General features: G+C 38.5%; 1 protein-coding gene across 1 annotated transcript; it reads right to left on the bottom strand.

The window, feature by feature from the left end:
• Positions 1-3824, bottom strand: LOC133720186 (probable disease resistance protein At5g66900). Its single transcript, XM_062146382.1, has 5 exons — positions 2811-3824; positions 2150-2547; positions 1521-1885; positions 1161-1372; positions 1-1003 (listed from the first exon to the last, which is right to left on the bottom strand). The coding sequence occupies exons 1-5, from the start codon at positions 3559-3561 to the stop codon at positions 168-170; spliced, it is 2562 nt and encodes an 853-aa protein (XP_062002366.1). The 5' UTR covers positions 3562-3824; the 3' UTR covers positions 1-167.
• Positions 3825-24416: the final 20592 nt, after the last annotated feature.

Here is a 24416-nt window from a genome sequence, read left to right as displayed (position 1 = left end):
TTACATGAAGGATTATACTGTGTATTATCACATTGATTCTGAAAATTACAACACAACAATGGTATTATATATGCAGACAAAATATCTGATGCTTTTTGCAAAAGCAGAAGATTTAATCTAAAAAGCAGAGGGAAATGAGGGGAAAAGGAACCATACATACACAGCTATCAAAACTGAAACTTGGGGAGCCAATTTAGGTTGATATTCTCTTTGACCACTACTATGTGTGTGCCTTTGATAGGTAAGAAGGGTTGCCATAAACTTTGTGTCTCATCATCACCTATCACTTTTAAATGCTCCAGATTTGAAACTGATAGAGGCAGCTCTTGCAATCTTGAGCAGTCTCTCATGTTAAGCTCTCTTAAGCTGCTCAATTCACCAAAATCTTCAGGCAACTCCTTAATGCTGAAACAGTAAGATATATCAAGAGATTTTAGCTTCTTGAGGTTCCCAGTCGAACCCGGCAACTTTGCTAAGCCTGTACAAGACCTTAGCCTCAACAATTCTAATTTGGCCAGCTTTCCAATATCTTCAGGCAAGGCAAGTAGCTTATGACAGTTGGTGATGCTGAGCTTCTTTAGATGAATCAAATCACTGGTGTCAGCAGGCAATGCCACCAAATCATTGCAATAGTCAATGTTCACTTCCACTAGATTGGGCCAGGCATGTGAAAATTGGATTGACCCATTGCTGAAAGCTTGACCAATATTACACATGAATAAAGAAATCTTCTGGAGACCATTCAATTGCATGGGGTGCTTGGCTATGGATGGAATTGAGATGCGTTCCAATCTCATTCTCTTCAAATTTGATGACGTACACAGTATTTCAAAATTTGTTAATTCTGAAGGCACAATACCATAATTTGTGACTACCAGTACCTTCAACTTAACCATTTTCTCCACAAATTGGGGTAATGCATAGATCTTGGTCTGAAAATTCAAGACTAGAACCTCAGCTACTGGTAGTTCCATGTCGTGCCATTTTGTTGAAAACGCTCCATCTGCAAACAACATGCTATATGATGTTAGTATGTGGAACAATTAAATGTTAATCACTATTTAAATATCTGTGTGTAAGTGCAAACATGCATCCGTGTTCATTACTGCACGCACGCATGCACACATTTATAATTGCTAAAGAGAGAAAGATGGGACAACCAGTTGAGATAGATAACAGGCGAGCCTTCATGCATTGATACTTCTGTTCACTCCACCACTTCGGAAAATTGTCTTTAGATATGTTTATAATTAGTCTTTCTCTATGTCCGGGGTCCTCTTGTCTTGTCTCATAGATAGCCAGCTCTCTAAGCAGATCATGCTGGGTAACAAAATGTTCACTGTAGTATCCATCCCCCTGCAGCTGATCCTTCCTGTTTTTAGTCAAAACTAAGTTATTTAGAAGGGATTCTTAACAATATAGGTAACGCAACAACAAATTATGAATAGCAATTGATCATAAGTAATAAGGAAAAAATAGAGAGAAAACATCATTGAAGACAAACATGGAAGCCAGCATACCTTGTGACTACAAGATTAGCTAGACTTCGGTTGGTGATCTGGTGGAGCTTTGCAACACACAAAATGTCTTGATCCAGTGAACCGTAGGACTCAGTCCAGATATCAATGAGGGCAGCAACAGGGATTCTTTGATCTTCAGGAAATGAACCTAGGTCTAAGAAACATTCTTTGACCATACTCATTTCCTTATTCGAGACATCTAAACTGGTTTGGAGGCAAAGAAGCAATTCAGTCTCCGAATCAAGAATCGAAGAATGTTCGGACCATTTGATGAGTCTTTCCTGCCAAATCTCTAGAGGCTGTCCGCAAAGTGATTTTCCGGCCACTGTTATAGCAAGTGGAAATCCCTTACAGCCCTCTACTACCTGCAATTGGATTCTCCAAGATGAAGTACAATTTATTATTTGAGTTGCAGACTCAATGTATAAGTTTCTCAAAGTCATCACCATCACTGTGGTTTAGAAACTGATCAAACAACTATCAAGCATTCTTTATTTCGGTTGACTCTGGTTTAATTTTATTTGATTAGTAAAGGGAGCTTCAATGCATGATTAATATGGAATATCTAGCATTCTCCTACATGTACGTATATTTATAAACATATGTAGTACAATGCAACTAGAAATCACCTGTCTTGAAATATCTGGTGGAATATGCAAACTTATTTCTCCCAAGGATGCTGCATGACGAAAGAGTTCCATTGCATTGTCAAAATCCAATGACTGCAAAGCATAAGAGCCATATCTCGGAAATTCAGATCTTGATGTCACTAAAACTTTGTAATCTTGCATTTCGAATTCAAACTTTGAAAGTAAAGAGTCTGATCCAGACCAAACATCATCCAAGACCAACAGTAAAGGGTTTTGTCCTTCTTCCCTCAGAAATTTTTGCAGCCACGTGCGTGCATTTTCGTCATTTTTAAAAGTAGGTGCCTTGTTAACCTTGCTTCGGTATAGCTCTTGTACAATTTGGTGGAAGTTTGGCGTTTTGGAAACAGTGACAAAAAAAATATTGTTCTTGAATTTCTCTGTCCAAAAGACATATATGCAATCTGTTAGACTGTTTCTCAGATGTCAATGTAATTGTACAATGAGATAACAAATATATCTAATTAAGCTGATATCTGTAGTGTAGTAAACTAATGAAGCAATTTATTAACAGTTATAACAAATTCATGCTTAGTCAATCTTCCAAAGTAACAATAGTACAATACCTATCAAACAGAGCAAAAGTATTTCAACTTGTTTAAAACCTTCATCACAATCACATATGAATAGGAAAAAGAATTACCTTGGACTTGCTCATCTTGACAGAACTTTGTTGCCAAAGTGGTTTTTCCACATCCTCCGGGAGCGGTCAGCACAACCATTGACACTCCATTGTTGAACAACTTCATCTTCAGTTCGCTCAAAGGCCCATCCAATCCAACTGTAAGAGTTGGAAGCTCAGGTACTGCACCCGAAGCTTCAATTTTAGCTTCCATTTGTATCTGCTTTATCCCAGCCTCTATATTCGAAACTCCCGCTTCCACTCGGCTCACCACCACCTGTAGATTTGCGGTGTTGGTCTCAATTTGCTCCACTCCCTCCTTTATATTGAAATTGGTCGATTTGATTTGGCTCACAGTCTTCTCTGTTCTCTTCCCCGTTGTCAAGGCCTCCTTGACATCTCTTATTGCATGAACTTTGAGCATCTTCAACTGTTCTTTAAGACTGTCATTCCATCCAAGAAGTTTCCTGGAGTACTTGTACTTCTTGTACACACTCCACACACGAACCTTGCCGCACTTGGCAACGAGCACTTTGCCCTCCTCTAGTTGGGTTTTTAGGCTCGCTAGTTCTTCCTCCGGGCGATCCAGATCCTCGTTAAGTCGTGCTATGTCTTGAACCACTTGCTCCAGAGATTCGAGTGTGGATTTGACGCTTTTGAGGACGTGTTTGAACAGCACATACGTGGTGGTCAGCTCCTTGAGGCCATCATAGAGCACATTGAATAGTAATCCTCCACCAGCCCCGGCGAAAACATCCACTGGATTGGCCATTTCTTATGGTAAAGTCGAAGCTGAACCCTGAACCAGAGGACCAAGAGTCCAAGAGTATATTGGGTGATCAGAAAATGAGGGAACTATAGAATTTGGAATCCAATTCAACCCAGGAATCAATGAGGAAGAAACTTAAAAAGCAAAAAGCAAGAAGAAAATCCAGTTCTCTCCTACAGTTGGTGAGTGTCTAAGAGAAGATGAAACCCAGGAACCAATAAGGAATAGACTTGAAAAGCAAAAAGCAGTAAGAAAGCCCAGCTCTGTTGGTGAATATATAAAAGCTGAATCCTGAATGGAAATTTCTGTGTTGGGAGCAAAGTTACACGAAACGCGGAACGCTGCGGTACGGGTACGCGGTATGCTAGTCTTACGAATCTACCAAGCAAATGCCTCACTCTTACGCGGTATGCTAGGCCTAGAGCTGTTGCCACAGCTATTTCTTAGTTCTTTCTGTTTTTTGCTTTCTTTTCTGGGTCTCTGACCCCCATTGTACCCAAAAAAAACTTACATAGTTACATGTCGATAGGGTAATAACCCACCTATCAAATTGCAGGTCGATGCCCACCACCAAAATTTGCTATAGTGAAATTGAGTGGAAGCACCTTGCATCTTTCTTCTCAAACTTCATCGACCAAAACGAAATAGATGTGCCTATCTCCTATCAATTTCCATTCCTTTTTAAAGAAGTGATCACGCGCAAAATCACTTGGAACAATATCTGATACACGCCATCACCTTGAAGAATTGATTATTTAAAATCAATTGGTTCTGTTTCTAACTCTGAAGAAAATTTTGGGTGTACTTAGAAAATTAAGAAACTCTGTTAAGAAGTAGAGGACCACATGTAGGCTGAGTGACCAAAGCCCATTAGCCCAAAAAATATCGAACAAAAACGCGGGCACAGTCCAGTCTATGCTAACATGAGTGTTTGAACCCAAAATAACATTTTTTCCCGACGAGTGAGACTCGAAGAAATCCGGGCCAATATCGGTGGCCCAACAAGCACTACTAGAAAAAGGGCCTAAGGGGACTAATAATATGTGTGCCTTTTGATACCTATAGGGACAAATATGTGTCCCTATTGAGCTATAGAGACATATATCCTATGTGTGCCTATTGCTTGTGTTCCTATTGCTAAATGGCACACATATCTCAAGCTCAAGTGTCCCCAAATAAAAGAGTAGCTCCCATGGGTCTCTCTACACTACTACACTTGTACAAATACATGAAAAATATACTCACTCTTGGGGACACTTAATCTGTGCCAATGACCTTTTTTTTTTTTTCCCCGGTTCCCTGACCATAATAGATTCAAATCAATCCTGGACAATTCCAACAGTAAAGTACTCCAATATGCAGTAGAAACCATATCAAAGAATAAAAACAGTAATCGCAATCCGATTAATGAATAAGTATTTCAATGTTACAATAGAATAAGTTACCATATCCAACTACGAAACTACAAATCAGTAGATCATTAATACATGAAAAGGCTAAGTACTTCAGCAGCACTTGGTCCAACAGTCCGACCCGCTCCAATATGAAATCAACTACCTTTACTTCCTGAATAGAGATTGTAGCAGACCAGCAAACTGCACAAGTATGTGAATTATATGATCAAAGCCTGCCCAAGTAAATCAGTTCATGAACTTAGTTAATTGGAATCTAATCCCCAGTAGGTACCAAAATATTCATTCAGGTCATGACAAAGAAAGAAAGGTGTGTGTTTGACTAAGCTAGCTATAATGATAAGCAAACAAAACTGCTAGCTATCATATTTCTGTTTAAGGAATAACTAAGCCATATATCAGAAGCCATTTCTATAGTAATAAACAAATCATGAACAGATAAAAGGAAACTAACCTAAGACAATGCTTTGTGAATTGCTTCCGAACCCCATAAATAAAAACCACCAAACATAGAAACTCTTGAGTATAGACATACATATTGGTTTAGGGAATGATGGAGCCATACCTTGAACTGTAATATCCCATACCTTGCTCCAGTTTTGACAAGCTATCGCTGCACCTATTCATGGATAGTTCAAATTTCATGCTATCAACTTCTCGAATATATAGATCAATAGTTTAAAACAATATCTTAGTCCAGATAAAAATATCTTTTGATACCTATAGGGACAAATCATGAACAGATAAAAGCAGTTTAAAACAATATATTTTCCTACTGTTGTCATTGGGATTAGATTATTGATATAATTTCAATTCTGGAATTCTTTTACCTCTGTCACTGACCTAGAAAGCCACTCTTCTTCTACTCTTGGATATCCTGCAATACAATGTCATTGTACTTCTCAATCATCTAAAATCATAAACAATCATTCAATTACAAAACCACCCAAATTAACAAAATTATCTTTACGAAATTGTAATCAATAAGTTTGGAGATTTATCTTATTGTGGTAGGAATAGATATATAGACATCAAGTTAACTTATGCATACCTGGAGAGAAAAAATAAAGATACACTACAAAATAAATAAATAGAAGTTACATATCAGAAAGTGGAAAACTTTTTTTTTTTTTTAACTTTCAAGAGATTAGTGAACATAGTTTATCTGATCAACATGGCATCGGAGATGGGGGAAAAAAAGAATGTGAACATATTTTCTAATGAAAATGGAATAGAAGAAACCTGTGGTGGTGCAGCCAAAGATGCTTTCTCTGTGAATACACCGAAATTGTAATATTACGTATCCTGCAATTGATTATAACAGAGACCCCAGATCCCCTAAACTTTTCACAATGTGTTTATATATATATATTGCTCTGACAGTCACAAACTTAAGCTGGAAGTGTACATATTTAATCTTAATATGACAGTAAAGAACAAGTACTATTACAGAAGGAAAAATGAGAAATATGGAAGCAAAACATACCTCCAGCCAAAATCACAAGACCAACGTACATGGCTACACAAAGAAACAAGAAAGATATTAAACCCCTACAAGTAAAACTTCCAGAGTTAGAAAACCCAAGAGATGTACAGCACAAGAGAATCCCTTTTTGCTAGTTCAACTAGAGAAAGGAAAATGTAGATAGAGAAAAGAGAGAGATGAAAAAATCATAGAGAAATCTTATCATGATAAGAAGCTCACCAAATGACACGACCTAATCCACAACCAGTACAGCAAGGACATTCTTCTGCAAATTTCTCAGCATCACTAGAATAACTCTACGGGATATAAGATCATCGTAGACATCAGACATCTGCAGCATTACACGTATAATTAAATGCATCTACTATTAAAAAACAGATAGTTAACTTGAGAATCAAATTAGTAAACTCTACATCTCAGAGGTTATGCAGCACAACTTAGCGAGAAAATATACCAATATACAGTTGAACCCAACTGAAAAATCGAATCGAAGAACCGGACTGAAGAACACAAAAGAAAAATCGGGTGAAGAAACTAATGGAACAACACAACCAAAGAACCCAGATTGAACAACCCTTAAACCCAGTTTGGACCCAATTTCAAAGCCTGGAGGACTGGAGATGCATTCATATAGTTCCTCAACAGCATATAATCTCACACCAGTAGACCAGCTCATTTCAGTTTTCTACTCTACTCTCTGGCCATGGCTTTAAAATTGTACAAAAAAGTTCAAAAACTTACAACTTCAAAGAAATTAATCCTCTAGAGTTCTCAGAAAGAGAAACCATATCAAAAAATTTCTAAAGATTTAAACTTGAGCATGATTTCTCTGACAATTCTCATGCTAAATTCAACAAAAGTCTAGACAGCAAGAACACTTACCAAATGAGGTCTTCTTTGCCGAATCTATTCCTGCACAAAAAAATAACATGCATCAAGTAAAAACCCAGAACCCGCCCACCTAATTATTACCCTAATCAAAAGCAACTGGAGAAAAGGAACAAAAGCAAAGCATCGATGATCTGACCACAATTACCTTGATCAAAATCCAAATTCGCAAATCGCAAGCAACAAAGCTCCGTCTGATGCAAATCGGTGGTGATACGAATCTGGAGGAGGAGTCATGGGTGGCCGCCGCTGGGACTACCGTTGGTCTTTGCTGGAGAGGGTAGCGGCAGATCTGAGAGAAAGAGAGAGAGAGCGAGAGAGAGAGAGAGAGAGAGAGTGCGTCAGTGCGTGTATGTGATATGAGTTTAGAGAGAGGACGTATTCGCAGGCATTCTAAATAAAAAAAAAGACGTATTCGTATGAATTGGTCTGCATTGTTTTTGGATGGGGACACTTATTGTGTACCTAAAATTTTCAATAGGCACATATGAGCACAAGTGTGCCTTTTTATCAGTTTTGGGGACACATATGTAGGCCAATAGACACATATGAGCACAAGTGTGCCTTTTTATCAGTTTTGGGGACACATAACAAAATCTGTCCCTACATATGTGTCCCTATAGCCCTCTTTTCTAGTAGTGAAGGTTATACATTTTCGACAAGTTCGAAATATATTGTTTAGAGGCCAAGTAAAGCCTACTTGGAGGCCAAGCGATTTTGAGGCGAATATGGATATTCATTGATTTACTATTAATTATCAAATATTTGATAATTAATAATGGTTGGTTTGCTTATGAGTACTGCACAAGTTGGCGTGAGATTGTATATATTTATATAATTACTTACAGGGGGCCAATTAAGGAAGGAAGATTGGACGTTGGGCTATGCAATTAAGGTGTCCCATGCAATTATTGCTGGACGTGGAATTTATGGAAGGAAGCAAGCATCTTTAATTGCAAAGAATATATACATGATCTTATTATACATGCATGATTGCATGCTCACGGTAGTGTGCTACTGAGCTCTAGAATCATCGCGAAGAGACGTGCATATCAAACAGCTCGCGGCCAAGAAGATTACGTCCAGGACTCTAAAAGGTAATTAACCTTAGCCATGACAGAGTCAATCTCTTATTGCTTACGATAGATATCAAAACTATTAAGAGTTTTGATTTGATTCAAGGCCAATAACTGTGGCCTAAAATATAGTATTTCATTCCTCTTAGGAAAGTGAATCTGCAGCAGCCTATATATAGAGGCTAAAGACGATACAGAAAAAGACCTCTCTCATATCAATCAATCCTAGCGATTACAAAGCCTCCCCGGAGCAAACCTTCAACCTTGTTGAAACCCGGTGACCATGCGCCAGTCCTAGTCTCTCCAAGAGCCGACTGTCAGCATCACCAGACCAACCCGGCGACCGTACTTCCAGTCCCAGTCTCCCAGCGAGCCGACTGCGAGCGCAACCGCCACCGTTACTGCCAGCGAAGCAAGGGTAACGCCCTCGCAACCCAGCGAAGCTAAAGTCACGCTTTAGCGCAACCCGTGCTTTCTCCAAACTTCCCAGTGATTGCTCTGCTTAGTCTACAATACTAAGTATCGATTCGGTGAACGCAAGAGATCACAACCAAAGTCCTTATCCGTAAGGCAAAAGTCCTTTTCCGAAAGGCTAGAGAAGAACCCTGTGACGAGGTTGGTGCTCTCCTTGTCCACAGCGCTTGAAGAAGAAGTCAGGTCAAGGGACTACCCCAACGACTGCACCCCGCGGTGCTGGCACGCCTGCGCAATCACTCGCTCAAAAGAGACAGTTTGCAAGCCAACTGGTTTTGGAGCCAAACAATGAGCAACCCTGTTCAACACGTAAATGCTGTTACAAATACCAAAACCAAAATCTGAGAAGGAGATGGAAATTGGGAATCAATTACACGATAACAGAGATTGCTCCAACATGTATTGAGGAAAAGGTATGTTTCAAGACTGAAACTTTCGGGAGTTTCAGAGCCAATTTTTCTTAGGACTTTCTTTATGGAAAATTTAGAACTTTTTCAGAAAGGAAAGGACCAGATGCGGGCTGAGGGACCAAAGCCCATTAGCTCTGGATTGCATGAAGGAAAGCACAGCCTTGCTCAATGGAGTTGCTGAGTAGGCTAAGCTAACATGTGGAACCATTTTGGGAGTGCGTAATTTAGATTTTAGAACATCCTTCATCAAGCTGATGATGGAGGCATTTGCGGCTAGTAATGAAAGATCGAAAAGGAGGATAGGAGTTTAGAAATGTGATCACTCTTCATAAAACACACAACCGCAGCCATACAATGGCATGCTTTTACAACTTACAGCCAAAACCAAAATCTGAAAAGGAGAAGAAAATTAGAAAATAATATTGAAACATGCAGTCACTCAGACATTGCTCCACCATTTATTTAACAAAGGCATCTTTCAAGATTGTAATATTTAGAGCCAGTCTAGGTTGAATTCGTCTTTGAGGACCCTTATGTCTATTTCGAGCTCGAAAATCTCCCATAACACTTTTGTTTCCTCATCACATATCACTTCATCTAGTTGCTTGAGATAAAAAACTGATGGAGGTAGAACGTGCAGTCTAGAGCAATGTCTCATATTGATCTTTTCTAGAGTGCTTAGTTCACCAATGTCGTCAGGCAACTCCTTGATGCTGAAGCAATCAGATATGTCGAGAATCTGCAACTTTCCGAGGTTCTTGATTGAGGCTGGAAATGTTACCAAGTCTGAACATGACTTTAGCCTCAAGACTTCCAATTTGATCAAATTACCGATCTCTTCAGTCAAGGTAGATAGCTTGTGACAGTGGGTGATACTGAGATTCTTTAGCTCAATCAGATCACTCAGATCACCATACCATAATAAAGAGATAACCATACCATAAATAAAAATCTTAAGAAAAATTATAAAATAAAAATAAATTGTCACTACTACTAAAAAATTAATTGAGTTTTTCAATCCAACAAAGAAAAATAATGCTTAAAAGTAATTTTTTTTTTCGATGGCTGGAACCCAGTGGGAGGCTTGGCCATCACGCCTGTCTAAGTTCTTATTTTGAAGTGCCGCTTGAGTCTCTTGCTCTTGCAAATCTGGATATATGAGTTTGATGTGTTCCTGGCCGAATCGGTTGTGTATTGAGAATGGGTGGAACAGGTCTGCTTGAAGTATTCTTGGTACGCGATGATTCTTCCTCATCAACATAGTCTCCGTCTAACATTCTCCATCGCAAGTCCTCCAATCTCATTGGCGAATCTTCTACTTCCGTTGATTCTGGATTAATGTCTCATCTCTTATAAGTTCCATTATTGTAGCCTTCGGAGAAACGTGAAAGCAAACGAATATTGGAATGAATAAAAACTAATTTATCAGCTCTTTCAGCATTCAGCCTATTTCTCTTGACACTGTGAATGTATGAATACGTACTCCAATTCCTTTCAGCAGATGAACTTGATACTGGTTGAGCTAGTACCTGTTTATTTGTGATATCGTGTGAAACAAAACATACATATATCAAGTTAGTAATTAAACTAATTAATATACTTGGTAAAAGAAAAAGACGGCAAGTTACAAAATATTGCTATATAAAAAATATATTGATAACTCAGTGAATAAATATGCTAGAGATATGGATAAAGGTTTTAACAAGCTGTGTAACAAACATGGATGCAATTAAGGCATTAAGTGCAGAGGATGGAATATATGTTAATTATAACACAATTATTACGAGAATTCATTGGAGTTCAATCATTCAACCTACGGCAAAGTTAACCAAAAAAATCCTATAGCAATAATCCTATAGCAACGTTTGACAAAAAAATAATAATAATAACAATAATAAATCATTCAACCTACGGCAACCTTAATATATATATATATATATATATATATATATATATATATATATATATATATATATATATAACAATAATAAAGTATATTATAAATGAACAGAGATTAAAAGATTAATAATAACAAAAAATTACCTTTTGTGCAACTTCTGCTAATTCTGGAACTTGTGAACCATATGTTGACCACCAATCAATGGCATCCATAGTTACAACATCTGTCTGGACAGCTTGTGTAGCAAAAATACCTTTTCGCTGATGAAAAATGGCATATTGTTGACGTAATAACTCTGCTTCTTCTCGATCTTCTGATATCTTATCAAATGCTTCCATGAGGCTTGTAATCACTTCTATATCTTGATTAGGGCTCTTTCGAGTGAATCCTCTTGGTGCTTTTTTACTGAAATATTCTCTATCATAAAGAGCACCTGCGGTGGATTTTTGCGGTTGTTGCCTCAAGATTGTTGAGCTTTTCAAAGATGAAGAAACTCCTTTTTTTTTCAGCTTCCATAACCATTCTGCGAACCCTCTCATATTCCTCCCGATTATTAATCAATGATTGACATCGACGGATCTCTGATTTTTTTCCAGGGAGATTACCAAAAAAGTGGTAGTGAATGCGAGTGTATGAACTCTTATACTGACCATCACAATGTTTGCAGGTCCATGATTTTGTTCCACCCAAATTTTTTCCTTGCGCTCCACCTGTGATAATAACTTCATTGAGTAATGGCTTTATGCCAGAATTCATTGGAATTTCTTGAGATTCTTGAGCTTGTTCATGGCTGTTTCTACTCGATGATTGGTCTGTATTACTTGCTTGAGTTTCTTCAACAGTATTATTGTCTTCATGCTCACCAACATCACCTTCATAATTTTCTTCAAAAATTGGTTCTTGACGGGATGGTTTTCTTTTTCCAAACGCCATTGTTGAGCTGAGCTAAAATAATAGAGGATTTTTTTTTTGAAAGGAGAGGTTTTTTTTTTTTTATGCTTTGTAGTTTGTAGTTTTGTACGTACTGTTTGCATGTAGCTTATATAGAGTTTGTTTTCAATTTTGGAATTACATTCCTTATCAATCTAGAAATCAGGATTCCTAATCTTGATTGTAAAGGGCTTTTATTTTACCTAAATACCCCTTATTAATATACTATGAGAAACACCTTACTTATGGAGGATAAACAAGTAATTAACAAATAACAGAAAACAAATAATAAAGAAAGCTGCCTTTATTTTTATTTTTTATTTATTGGATAATCTTGGATCCCAAAATCATCTCACATTCTGGCGTGAACAATAGACAGAATCCCAGACTCCCAGAGATTGAGATTTCAGATCAGCAGAGAGATTGGATTTCAGATCAGCAGAGAGAATCCCAGAGATTGAGATTTCAGATCGCCGATCTAGAGGAAGCTAGGCGAGCAGTCCTTCCTTCTCTGCCGCATGATGCAATTCAGATTTCAGATCAGCAGAGAGAGATTGGCTCTGGTATGCGTGAGTTAAGGGATCGCTAAACATAGCGATCCGGATCGTGAACGCCCCGCGATTGAGTTCGTTCGATCCGGAACGCGGGTCGCCGGCAGATGCAGCGTTTCCGGTGACTTTGGTTGGGAGCCCAATGACTTCTTCCATTGATTAACTAACATTACTAAGAGATTTACGAATCTACCAAGCAAATGCCTCACTCTTACTAGGTAACTTACATAGTTACATGTCGTAAGGGTAATAACCCACCTATCAAATTGCAGGTCGATGCCCACCACCAAAATTTGCTATAGTGAAATTGAGTGGAAGCACCTTGCATCTTTCTTCTCAAACTTCATCGACCAAAACGAAATAGATGTGCCTATCTCCTATCAATTTCCATTCTTTTTTAAAGAAGTGATCACGCGCAAAATCACTTGGAACAATATCTGATACACGCCATCACCTTGAAGAATTGATTATTTAAAATCAATTGGTTCTGTTTCTAACTCTGAAGAAAATTTTGGGTGTACTTAGAAAATTAAGAAACTCTGTTAAGAAGTAGAGGACCACATGTAGGCTGAGTGACCAAAGCCCATTAGCCCAAAAAATATCGAACAAAAACGCGGGCACTGTCCAGTCTATGCTAACATGAGCAACCCTGTTCAACACGTAAATGCTGTTACAAATACCAAAACCAAAATCTGAGAAGGAGATGGAAATTGGGAAATAGAATTGAAACACACGATAACAGAGATTGCTCCAACATGTATTGAGGAAAACAAAAATCATAATACATGTTCTTTAAAGCTAGCTTGGCTGCGATGATATGATTATAGGTGGAACGAGTTTGAAAGCCACGATTCAGTGCAGTATTTGATCTGGAAAGAGGAAGAAAGAAGAACATAGGGAGAGACAGAGGGGGGGAAAATTCAGGCATGAAAGGACGAAAATACCCTTCAAAAATTGCCACCTGGCAACCTCCGTAACGGAGCTAACGGCCATATGTATCAATCCTCGGTCAGGTAAAGAACCTTAGGTACCGTATTGATATTTTTTAAAATTCAGGTACCAAAAGTTATAAGGAGGAAAAGTTCGGGTACCATAGAGACCATTTTCCCTTTTTTTTTTTTCGTTTGTTGGTCAGTTAGTTTCATTGTTTCTGGGTTTACATCTCTTTCAATTCTTGGAACTTTGGAAGATGGCATCTAGTTTAATGGATTCTAGTTTGCGTGGGCCGCTGCCAATTTGTTGCTTAAGCCCAGAGAGATATAAAATTAAAATAAAATAGCTTATGTACAGAGAGAATAACATGATTTGGGCCCGGTCCAAAAAGTTCAGATTCGGTTCTGGACTCAGCAGATTGACATGTGGGTCTGCCATGTGCCCAACCCTACGAAACCGTGTTACAAATGCACTCCTTATGACTAAGCTTTAAAACATCATCATCAAAACGGCCATGGGGGCATTTGCAACTAGTAATGAAAGAAAGACCCAAAAGGATATAGGAGTTTTAATTTTGACCACTCTTCATAAGAAGCCACAAGCAATGTTTTCACTTATCTATTGTAGTTTCTCATTTATTCATAGTGAAAACCACTTGTTAACACCAAAGTGGGCATAGCTACCAAATTATATGAACTGAGTACATCCTTATCTATTGTCATAGGTGCATTCTGTTCTAACCTTGACATTCCAAGTTCGATGGATGCGGAGGTCATGGCAGTTATCAAAGCAATTGATTTAGCTTGGGTTAGAGATTGGAAGCATATCTGGTTAGAGGCTGATTCATCTCTTGTTCTTAGTTTCCTTCGCTCTCCTCATTTGGTGCCTTGGCGTCTTCAAGTTGCATGGGGTAACTGTTTGCATCAAATAGCTCAAATGGAATTTCGTTCCTCACATATTTTCAGGGAAGGTAATCAAGTTGCAGATGCTCTTGCTAATTTTGGTTGTTCTTCTAATGGTCTAGTTTGGTGGGACTTTGCACCACCTTTTATTTCTGATTCCTGCAATAGAGATTATTTGGGTCTTCCCAATTTCCGTATTCGTTAGATGTTGTTTTCTGAAGAGGTTTGGTTTGGTCCCCCTCTTTGTTTTACTACTTATTTTTATTAAATAAATTCCTCTACGGAGGTTCATCAAAAAAAAAAAAAAAAAATGTTCCTATATATAAAGTGAAGATTGGAACACTTGCAAAGTTCTGTTTTCAATTTTTTTTATAGGTAGAAGGCGGCAGCCTATCTACCTCACCATTGAATAAAGGATGAAACGAGTACAAGGGAAGAAGACCAAACCAAAACCTCCCAAGGCACCAATCTACATTACTTATTGTTCCTTATTGCTTCGTTCCAAAGTTTTATTTTGTTGTGCTTATTTGGCACACCGGGTTAGGCTTCCTCTTTTTTTTTTTTTTTTTTTGAAAGGTAGGCTTCCTCTTATTATAACAATGATAGTTGTTTGAACCCCCGGAGCAACAATAAACATGGCCAGCAGGCCCAGCATCATTTTAATCATTGTCCTTACCGATTGCAACTTGCAAGGTCTCCTTCACATCTCTCACTCCATCCAACATGAGTATATCCAACCAGTTCTTAAGTGAACCATCCACTGGTGTAATTCCACCTTTTGGAGATTTCCAATGGACCAACCTTAGAGCAATGTCGGACAAGCTCTAGGCCCTCAACGAGTTCCATTTTAAGTTTTTCTGTACACTGGTTCGAGAGATCAAGTTCCATGTTTTTTTTTATTCAATCTGCTTGATCAGTGGTAGTAAGCATTCTAGCTTCAATTTGATGCCTTTGGCAAGGTCTTTAAAATGCATAAACGTTCTGATCAGTGTCTGAATGCCCTTGCACAGCTCTGAAACTACTGTACCTAACACTGCGCCGCCAGCAAGCGCAGCAGCCATTCTCCGAGCCTTTGCAACAAGACAAGTGAAAATGAAGCATGAAAATCCAATTTAGTCTCTATTTGCCATCAGACAAGACGCAGTGTATCAAAAATGTGGTACTTGTTTGGACTAAACACACACAAAAGTTCACAAAACAGAACAGATCGAATAAGCCATCACCGACTGTTTCCATGAAATTTCATATCTAACGTACGTGTTGAAAGACTTAACATGATACATTAAAGATCAGTGGAGCTAGAATAGCGTGCCGGGTGGAGTGAGGGAATACGTTTATTGAAAGGTAATTGATTGACCCTAACTTTATTGTTGGCGGTGGTGGAGCAGCCGAGCAGGTGCAAGTTCTTAATGTTTTCGATAGTTCTGAGTTTAAACTTCAGGGAAATTACAACAGAAAGCAAAAAGTCTGAACTATTATTAATTTTTAACTTATACAATTAGTACGAAACTATCTAGCAGAGAGAATAATAAAAACAAATCATACATAAGAAATACCAGACGAAAAATTAAATAAATACAGCGAGCAATAATAAAAATTATATTGAATATAGAGCAGACTTGTGTGAATCGCCATGGCCAATTCTAGTGGTGGAACAGTAAAGGGAAAGCTTACTGGGCAAAGTACTAGAAATAGTGGAGATCGAGGAAAAGTTATTGTAACCAGAAAAGGATGAACCAGTAAAACAGGAAAGATCTACAGGATCGATTCAACAAACTTGGAGCTACTAAGTCTTCACATGTCTTATGCTATGCACTTTCAGTATATCCAACAGTCTTCCCAGTTCAGCTAGTTTGTTTGTGTATATATGTTTAAAAATTTATATTTGTAAGGCTCTGACGCACCTTCAGTTTGTACTTTGGACCAAGATTGGAACCCTTTCCAAACTACTAGCTAATATTGAGAGGGGTGTATTGTATATTTGTATTTAGATTTGTGCAAACTTCTTTTAAATGATTGATTTTTTTAAAAATTCACAGACTCTTTAAAAAGTTGAAAAACTGTTATTGATTTCTTAAAACCATTGATTCTAGCAACAATCTTTTATTGATTCATGAAAATCTATATACTTTATTATGAATGATTTCTACAGATTTCCTAGCATGTACAAAATATAAAAACAAAAAACAAAACAAATGCATCCCAAACACAAAACAAGATAATAACTCGTTGCCTTTTCAATGCTCAAGTATCTTCTAATAGAAATTGACTCAAATGAATGATTGTTACTCTGTCGAACTAGTTTATTTTCATTCCTAATCTCCCAACAATATAAATATACAATATAGATCACTTGATGTTTATGGTTAATTATTCTTATCAATTTTGTTTTCGCCGATTAACATATATCATAACAATATTATTGGTCAATGTCTTGATCTATAATCAATCGATTGAAATTCAATTGTTCAACCTTTCTTTGAACCATAATATAAATTCAAATTGATGAGAATAATTAATAAGATAAAATTTAGAATGTCATAGCAACACTGTTCAATGTATTAGGGGTAGACCATATTTGAGTTTTAGGGTTTCATAAATCATTTTTATTGCTATTAGGGTTTCACAAATCTAAATACAATACATCCACCCCCCACCCCCCCCCCCCCCCCCCCCGAAGTATCTCAAATGAAAAACAAAAAAATCACATTCAACAACTAGAATGAACATGTTGGATAGCAAAAAACGTTGATATCATAAAAGATTAGAGAAAAGACAAAAAAATTGAGAAAGAGAGATGATGAAGAACCAACCTCTTCGCGCGTAGAGAGAGAACTTTGATAGAATTTTATTTTATTTTATTTTTTTTCAAATAGACTTTTTCAAATATTTAGTCTGGAGGCTGGAAAATTATTGGAATTTGGTACATATAATTAACACTACAAAAGTCCATAATTATCCATGATTTTCCAATTCCATAAGTATGAATGATTAAACCTTTGTACTTTTATTTATTTTTAAAAGTCCTAATTGAATACCCCTAGATTTTGGTGGAATTCATGAAGTCTTTAAAAATTCTAATTGAATAGTTCAAGACTTTCATGCACTGCTAAAAGTCTAAAAGTCTATATTGAATACAACTAGACTTTAAAATTTCATAAATTTCTTTAAAAATTCTACTAATTCCATATATAATACACCCCTCTGAGTATCAGTTGAAACCACAATGACTATTTATAACATTTGCCCTTAAATTTTCGGTAGTTTTGTTAAACATCACAAACAACATTTCACAACAAAACAGAGATCATTCTCCAGGACCATCATTTCCATGTATCATACCTAACATGTTGAAAAACTTAAAAGTGTTAAACTAAAGATCAATGGAGATTAATGTGCCCGGTACTCGTCTCTGGAAGTTTTCGACGAAACTCACTAGTTGACCATTCAATCAAGCAATTATTTTGTTGGGGTAAAGTCGGGATCTAGTTTGTTTGGGCTGCAGCCCAATCTGTTTTTATGTAACTCAGGTCCATAATGCAATTTGTTCCCTACGCCCAGAGAAATATAAAATGAAAAAGTAAAACATTATGGACTTTCTTCATGGAAAATGTAGAACTTTTTCGAAAAGGAAAGGACCAGAATGCAGGCTGAGGGACCAAAGCCCATTGGCTCTGCATTGCATGAAAGAAAGCAGAGTCTTGCTCAATGGAGTTGCTGAGCTAGCCTAAGCTAACATGAGGAACCATTCTGGGACTCTGCTTAATTGAGAACATCCTTCATCAAGTTGATGATGGAGACATTTGCGGCTTGTAATGAAAGATCCAAAAGGAGGGTAGGAGTTCAGAAATTTGATCACTCTCATGAAACACACAACCGCAATGTAAACATTATTTTTGCCATACAATGGCACGCTGTTACAACTTACAACCAAAACCAAAATCTGGAAAGGAGAAGAAAATCAGGAAATGAAATTGAAACATACAATCACACAGGCATTGCTCCAACATTTATTTAACAAAGGCATCTTTCTGTTACATGAGCTGTAGCACACTATGCTTTCCAGCAATGCTGCAGCTCACTATGCTTTCCAGCACTGCTGCAGCTGGAATATACTAATATTGACAGAGGTGTGTATGTAAGCTTTCTAGTTGTAATACACAGAGTGTAATCATGGTATGAGCTCTATAAGAGCATGATTGTAATTCAGTTGTAAAGTGCTTGAATATAGCAAATACATTACCAGATTTGACATGGTATCAGAGCAGTTTTGCTCTTGAGACCGATACCCACCTCTAGAAATCTAGATTACCCATACCCATATTCCGCTGCCAGAAATATCAAGAGAAGAACCTTGTTTCTTCATCTTACCCATTACCCATAACCAAGTTTTTTGCTCAAAGATTGAGCAGAAGCTCATACCATAAAATATCAAGAACCAATTTTGTTCTTCACTATATCCAGCACCAGAAACTCTAAACCATACCAGTACCAGAAAAAGAAGAACTGACTGTTTCTTCAATTTTACCAAAAAAAAAAAAAATACCAATCCATACCAGAAAATACCCAACTTACTAATCCCAAATTCTGTTCTTCCATATACCCAGTAGCCATACTATACTTGGGAAGACAATCAAAGTACCTTGATGCTGTTTCCATTACCGTGAACCGAAAAGCAGCTCCACCGCAGCAGCAGCTCCACAGCAGCAGCGCCGATCCCCGATTTTCCAATCGGCCTTTTGCAGCAGTAACCCCCTCACAGCCGGCCTCATCCTCCCGGCCACGGAGCCCCACAGCCCGCGCCTCCAACTGCAACGATCTGCCAAGCGCCTCTACAGCGCTCCACCGCCGCCGGACCCTGCTGCCTTTCCAGATCGATCCGCCAGACACCAGCCACCCACCTGCAAACCAGAACTTCTCAACATAAAGCAAGAGTTGGTGAGAAAGAAAAGGCAGAACAAAGGAAAGCACAGAAGAAGAAGGAAAAAGGGCGAGAAAAAAAAAAAAGAACAGAAGAAAGAAGAGAAAGGAGAGAGACAGCATATTTTGAAGAGAGGAGAAGGCGTGCAAGCTCTGGAGGAAAGAAAAGAAAAAAAAAACCAGAGGCTTTCTCGGAAAAGGGGGAGAGAAAGAAAAAAAAACACAAAAAAGGTATCAATCACCTTTGTTCTGACCAAAGTGTGAAAAGAAAGAAAAAAAAAAGGGAGGCTGGGAGCTTTGTTCTATGATGAGCACGTGAAGAAAGAAAGAAAGTGGGGCATCACTTTCTGTCTCTAAAGAGAAAAGTTACACTTTCTGTCTCTAAAGAGAAAAGTTAAAAAAAAAAAAACCATCTTTCTCAAAAGCAGAAGAAGAAAAGAAGAAAGGGAGCCCTTTCTTTAAACTCAACTTTAAAAGGTGTGAGACTCCTTAAAAAAAAAAAAAAAAAAAAAAAAAAAAAAAAAGGGAGAATCTCGCAGAGGAGCATCTCACAGAGGAGAATCCAGCAGAGGAGAATCCAGCAGAAGAGAATTCAAGAAGAAACCCACCTCTCTTGTCTTCCTCTTCGCCTTAAAAGAAAAAGTAAAAGGTAAATTAGATTAGAAATTTTATCCTTGTAACGTCGAGCTTACTCGCTCAACCACATAGGTCCACCCAATTAATGTGGTGTCTAGGCTGATTGGATACGAGAAGTGCTAGCAAAGGGTCTCGTCCCCTGCTAAACAAGTGAGCTGAGCTCCGCCAAAATCGTTCCTCTACTACCTGGCTACATTAAAAGGAGTTACCGAAAGGTTGCGCGATAGGCAACACCCAAGGATCCGATTTCTCTGCTCTTTACTTAGTAAGTACTCCAAAAGCTGATATCTGACGCAAAGTAAGAAGGATCTGCCATGCATACTCAATACCGACCACCACATGTTCGTAATTCCCAGTCTTCGCCATATGCCTACTCTTGGAAAGCACCAACTCCAGGACCTATGAAATGCACTCATTGTAAGTCTTTGAAGCATACTGTGGATAATTGTTTTCAATTGAAAGGTTATCCAGAATGGTGGGATGAGCATGTTGCCCGTCTTAAGGAAACCCAAGCAAAAGAGGCAAAAGGATATCGGCCCAAAGGCAAACCTAAGGCGGTCCTTCCAATTGCCTCACCAGCTCCGGAAGAACCTACTGAAGGTGATTACACTGGTGCCCCTGCCTTCACTTTCATGACTAATTCAGGTACACTGAGTTCCTCTCTGTCTAGTGTTTCTGACTTTAATTGGAAAGATATGTGGATAATTGATTCAGGTGCAACAGACCATATGACTAATGACTCTAGGAACCTTCAAAATTTGACCCCCGTTCACCGATCTGGCGTAACCAATGCAAATGGTGTTTCCTATCCTATAACTAGTGCTGGATCTGTCATTTTGACAGATTCTATTACACTTGATACTGTTTTACATGTGCCATCATTATCACATAACCTTTATCTGTCAAACAGATAACTAAACAGTTCTATTGTTGTGTGATTCTTTACCCATGGTGTTGTATATTTCAAGACATCCTAACAGGGGAAATCATTGGACGTGGTATTGAGAAGGGGGGATTGTACTACATGGAAATGACATCTGCTGGTAATCGTCGTGTAAGTGAGGTGAATCAAGTTCAAAAGCATTCGTCTACTGAAGCAGAGATCTGGTTGTGGCATAAAAGATTGGGACATCCATCCTTTGGTTATCTTCAAACTCTACTACCTTCATTGTTTAAGCATCATAAAGCATCATACTTTAAATGTGATACTTGTATTTTGGGCAAGAGTCACCGTGTGAACTATCCTTTGAGTTCTACTAAAAGTATTGCACCTTTTGATTTAGTTCACTCTGATGTTTGGGGGCCAGGCCCAGCAACCCCTTCTGGTATGAAATGGTTTATTCTCTTCGTTGATGATTGCACCCAAATGAGCTGGATCTATTTGATGAGACATAAGAGTGATGTGTTCTCTGTGTTTCAGTCCTTTCATGCCATGATCCATACCCAGTTTCAAACTCCCATTAAAGTTTTACGCTCAGATAATGGTGGAGAATATGTCACACATACCTTCCGCCAATATCTCAACACTCATGGAATCATACACCAGACCACCTGTCCTTATACACCTCAGCAGGAACGCAGGAACCGCCACATTCTTGAAGTTGCCCGATCTATGTTGCTTGGAGCTCATATGCCAGAGTATTCATGGGGTGATGCCATCCTTACTACTGCCTACCTCATAAATCGACTTCCCACACAAGCTCTCCAAACCTCTCTTGGGGAAAATAGTCCACCACCAAAAACACCTATCCAAGCCTTGTCCAAACACTTACCTTTACCACCTACCCATGCCCTTGATCCAAGGATTTTTGGTTGTGTAGCTTATGTACATATCCATCGAAACCAGAGAACTAAGTTGGAGGCTTGTGCTGAAAAGTGTGTCTTCATTGGTTATGCTTCTACTCAAAAGGGATATCGGTGCTTTAATCCCATCACTAAACGGACATATGTTACTATGGATGTCACGTTCTGTGAACATGATCTCTATTTTACCCCGAAGACTCCTCTTCAGGGGGAGAATCGTGATGTAGAAGAGCAGCCTTCGGATATATCTTGTCCTTTCGAGATAATAGACAATCAAGTACATAGTGACAAATTACCAACTGCAGGCGCAGATTCACCAGATTCTGCGATAACTGAGAGTAACAATCACTCACCAGTATCAGAACGTGATACAGACGACACCCTCCCCCCTTCTACTACTACATCAACTCCAATGCCCCTTCAGGATGATCCAGAGGTAATTACTGACCCTGCCTTTCAATCCCATGATGATACAAATGTTGAACATTCCCCTGAAATAGGACCAAGTAACACCACCAGCGTGTACCAATTGCCATTTCGAAAAAATAGAGGTCAACCAAAGGCTCAATATGAACCAGATCCTAAAACCAAGGCCAAATATCCCATAAGCAATTACATGTCATCCCATAGGTTATCCAAGTCATATGCGTCTTTTGTATTTCATTTATCTGCTATTGTCATTCCAAATAAAGTGCAGGATGCTCTAGCAGATCCTAAGTGGACTAAAGCTATGGAAGATGAAATGGAAGCCTTGCAAAAGAATCACACATGGGAACTAGTGCCAAAACCCGCAGGGAAAAGAACAGTAGGGTGCAGATGGATCTATACATTGAAGTACGCAGCTGATGGTACACTGGATAGATACAAAGCCAGGTTGGTTGCAAAAGGGTATACTCAGACATATGGTATTGACTATCAAGAAACTTTTGCACCAGTAGCCAAGATGAATACCGTTCGAGTACTACTGTCATTAGCGGCTAACCTAGACTGGCCTCTGAAGCAGTTTGATGTAAAGAATGCCTTCCTACATGGAGACTTGAAGGAAGAAGTCTACATGGATCTACCTCCTGGCTATTCTCTACCTTCACAAGCAGGAATGGTGTGCAAGTTGAAAAAGTCCCTTTATGGACTAAAACAGTCCCCCAGGGCATGGTTTGGAAGATTCAGCCAATCTATGAAACAGTTTGGTTACAAACAAAGCAACTCTGACCATACACTGTTTCTGAAGCACAGGAAAGATAAACTTACTGCACTTATCATTTATGTTGATGATATGATTGTGACAGGTAATGACCCGGAAGAAGTCAAGAAACTAGAAGCACATCTATCATCTGTTTTTGAGATGAAAGATCTTGGAGGACTGAAATACTTCTTGGGAATTGAGGTGGCTAGATCAAAAGAAGGCATTGCCCTATCTCAAAGGAAGTATGTGGTTGACTTACTGATAGAGACCGGTTTACTAGCATGTAGACCAGCAGATACACCGATGGAGCAAAATCACAAATTAGCAGAATATCCAGACCAAGTGCCTACTAACAAAGAGAGATATCAAAGGTTAGTAGGCAAGCTCATTTATCTCTCACACACCCGACCTGATATTGCATATGCTGTAAGTGTTGTAAGCCAATTCATGCATGCACCAAGTGAAGATCACATGGAAGCAGTACATAGAATTCTGAGGTATTTGAAGACAAATCCCGGTAAAGGGATCATGTTTTCCAAGAATAACCACACAGACATAGTTGGATACACAGATGCAGATTGGGCTGGTTCTATCACTGATAGAAAGTCTACTTCAGGTTACTTTACATTTGTGGGAGGTAACTTAGTCACATGGAGAAGCAAGAAGCAAAAAGTGGTCGCTAGATCCAGTGCAGAAGCTGAGTATAGAGGAATGGCTCATGGAGTCTGTGAAATATTATGGCTTCGTCATCTAATGAAGGACTTGGGATTCAAACCCAAGCATGCTATGAATTTGTATTGTGACAATAAAGCAGCCATTGATATAGCACACAATCCAGTTCAACATGATAGAACAAAACATGTTGAAGTGGATCGACATTTCATCAAAGAGAAGTTGGAGTCAGAAACCATTAACATGCCACATGTGCGTACTGAAGATCAACTTGCAGATATCCTGACCAAAGCAGTTTCTGGAAAAGTGTTCCACAGCTCACTAGACAAGTTGGGTATGCGAGACATCTATTCCCCAACTTGAGGGGGAGTGTTACATGAGCTGTAGCACACTATGCTTTCCAGCAATGCTGCAGCTGGAATATACTAATATTGACAGAGGTGTGTATGTAAGCTTTCTAGTTGTAATACACAGAGTGTAATCATGGTATGAGCTCTATAAGAGCATGATTGTAATTCAGTTGTAAAGTGCTTGAATATAGCAAATACATTACCAGATTTGACACTTTCAAGATTGAAACTTTGAGAGCCAATCTAGGTCGAATTTGTCTTTGAGGACCCTTATGTCTATTTTGAGCCCAAAAATCTCCCATAACTCTTTTGTGTCCTCATCACATATCACT

This window comes from Rosa rugosa, chromosome 1, assembly GCF_958449725.1.
Source record: "Rosa rugosa chromosome 1, drRosRugo1.1, whole genome shotgun sequence".
NCBI lineage: Eukaryota > Viridiplantae > Streptophyta > Magnoliopsida > Rosales > Rosaceae > Rosa > Rosa rugosa.
Note: the sequence above shows the minus strand (reverse complement) of the source record. Positions and strands in the feature narration are given on the sequence as shown.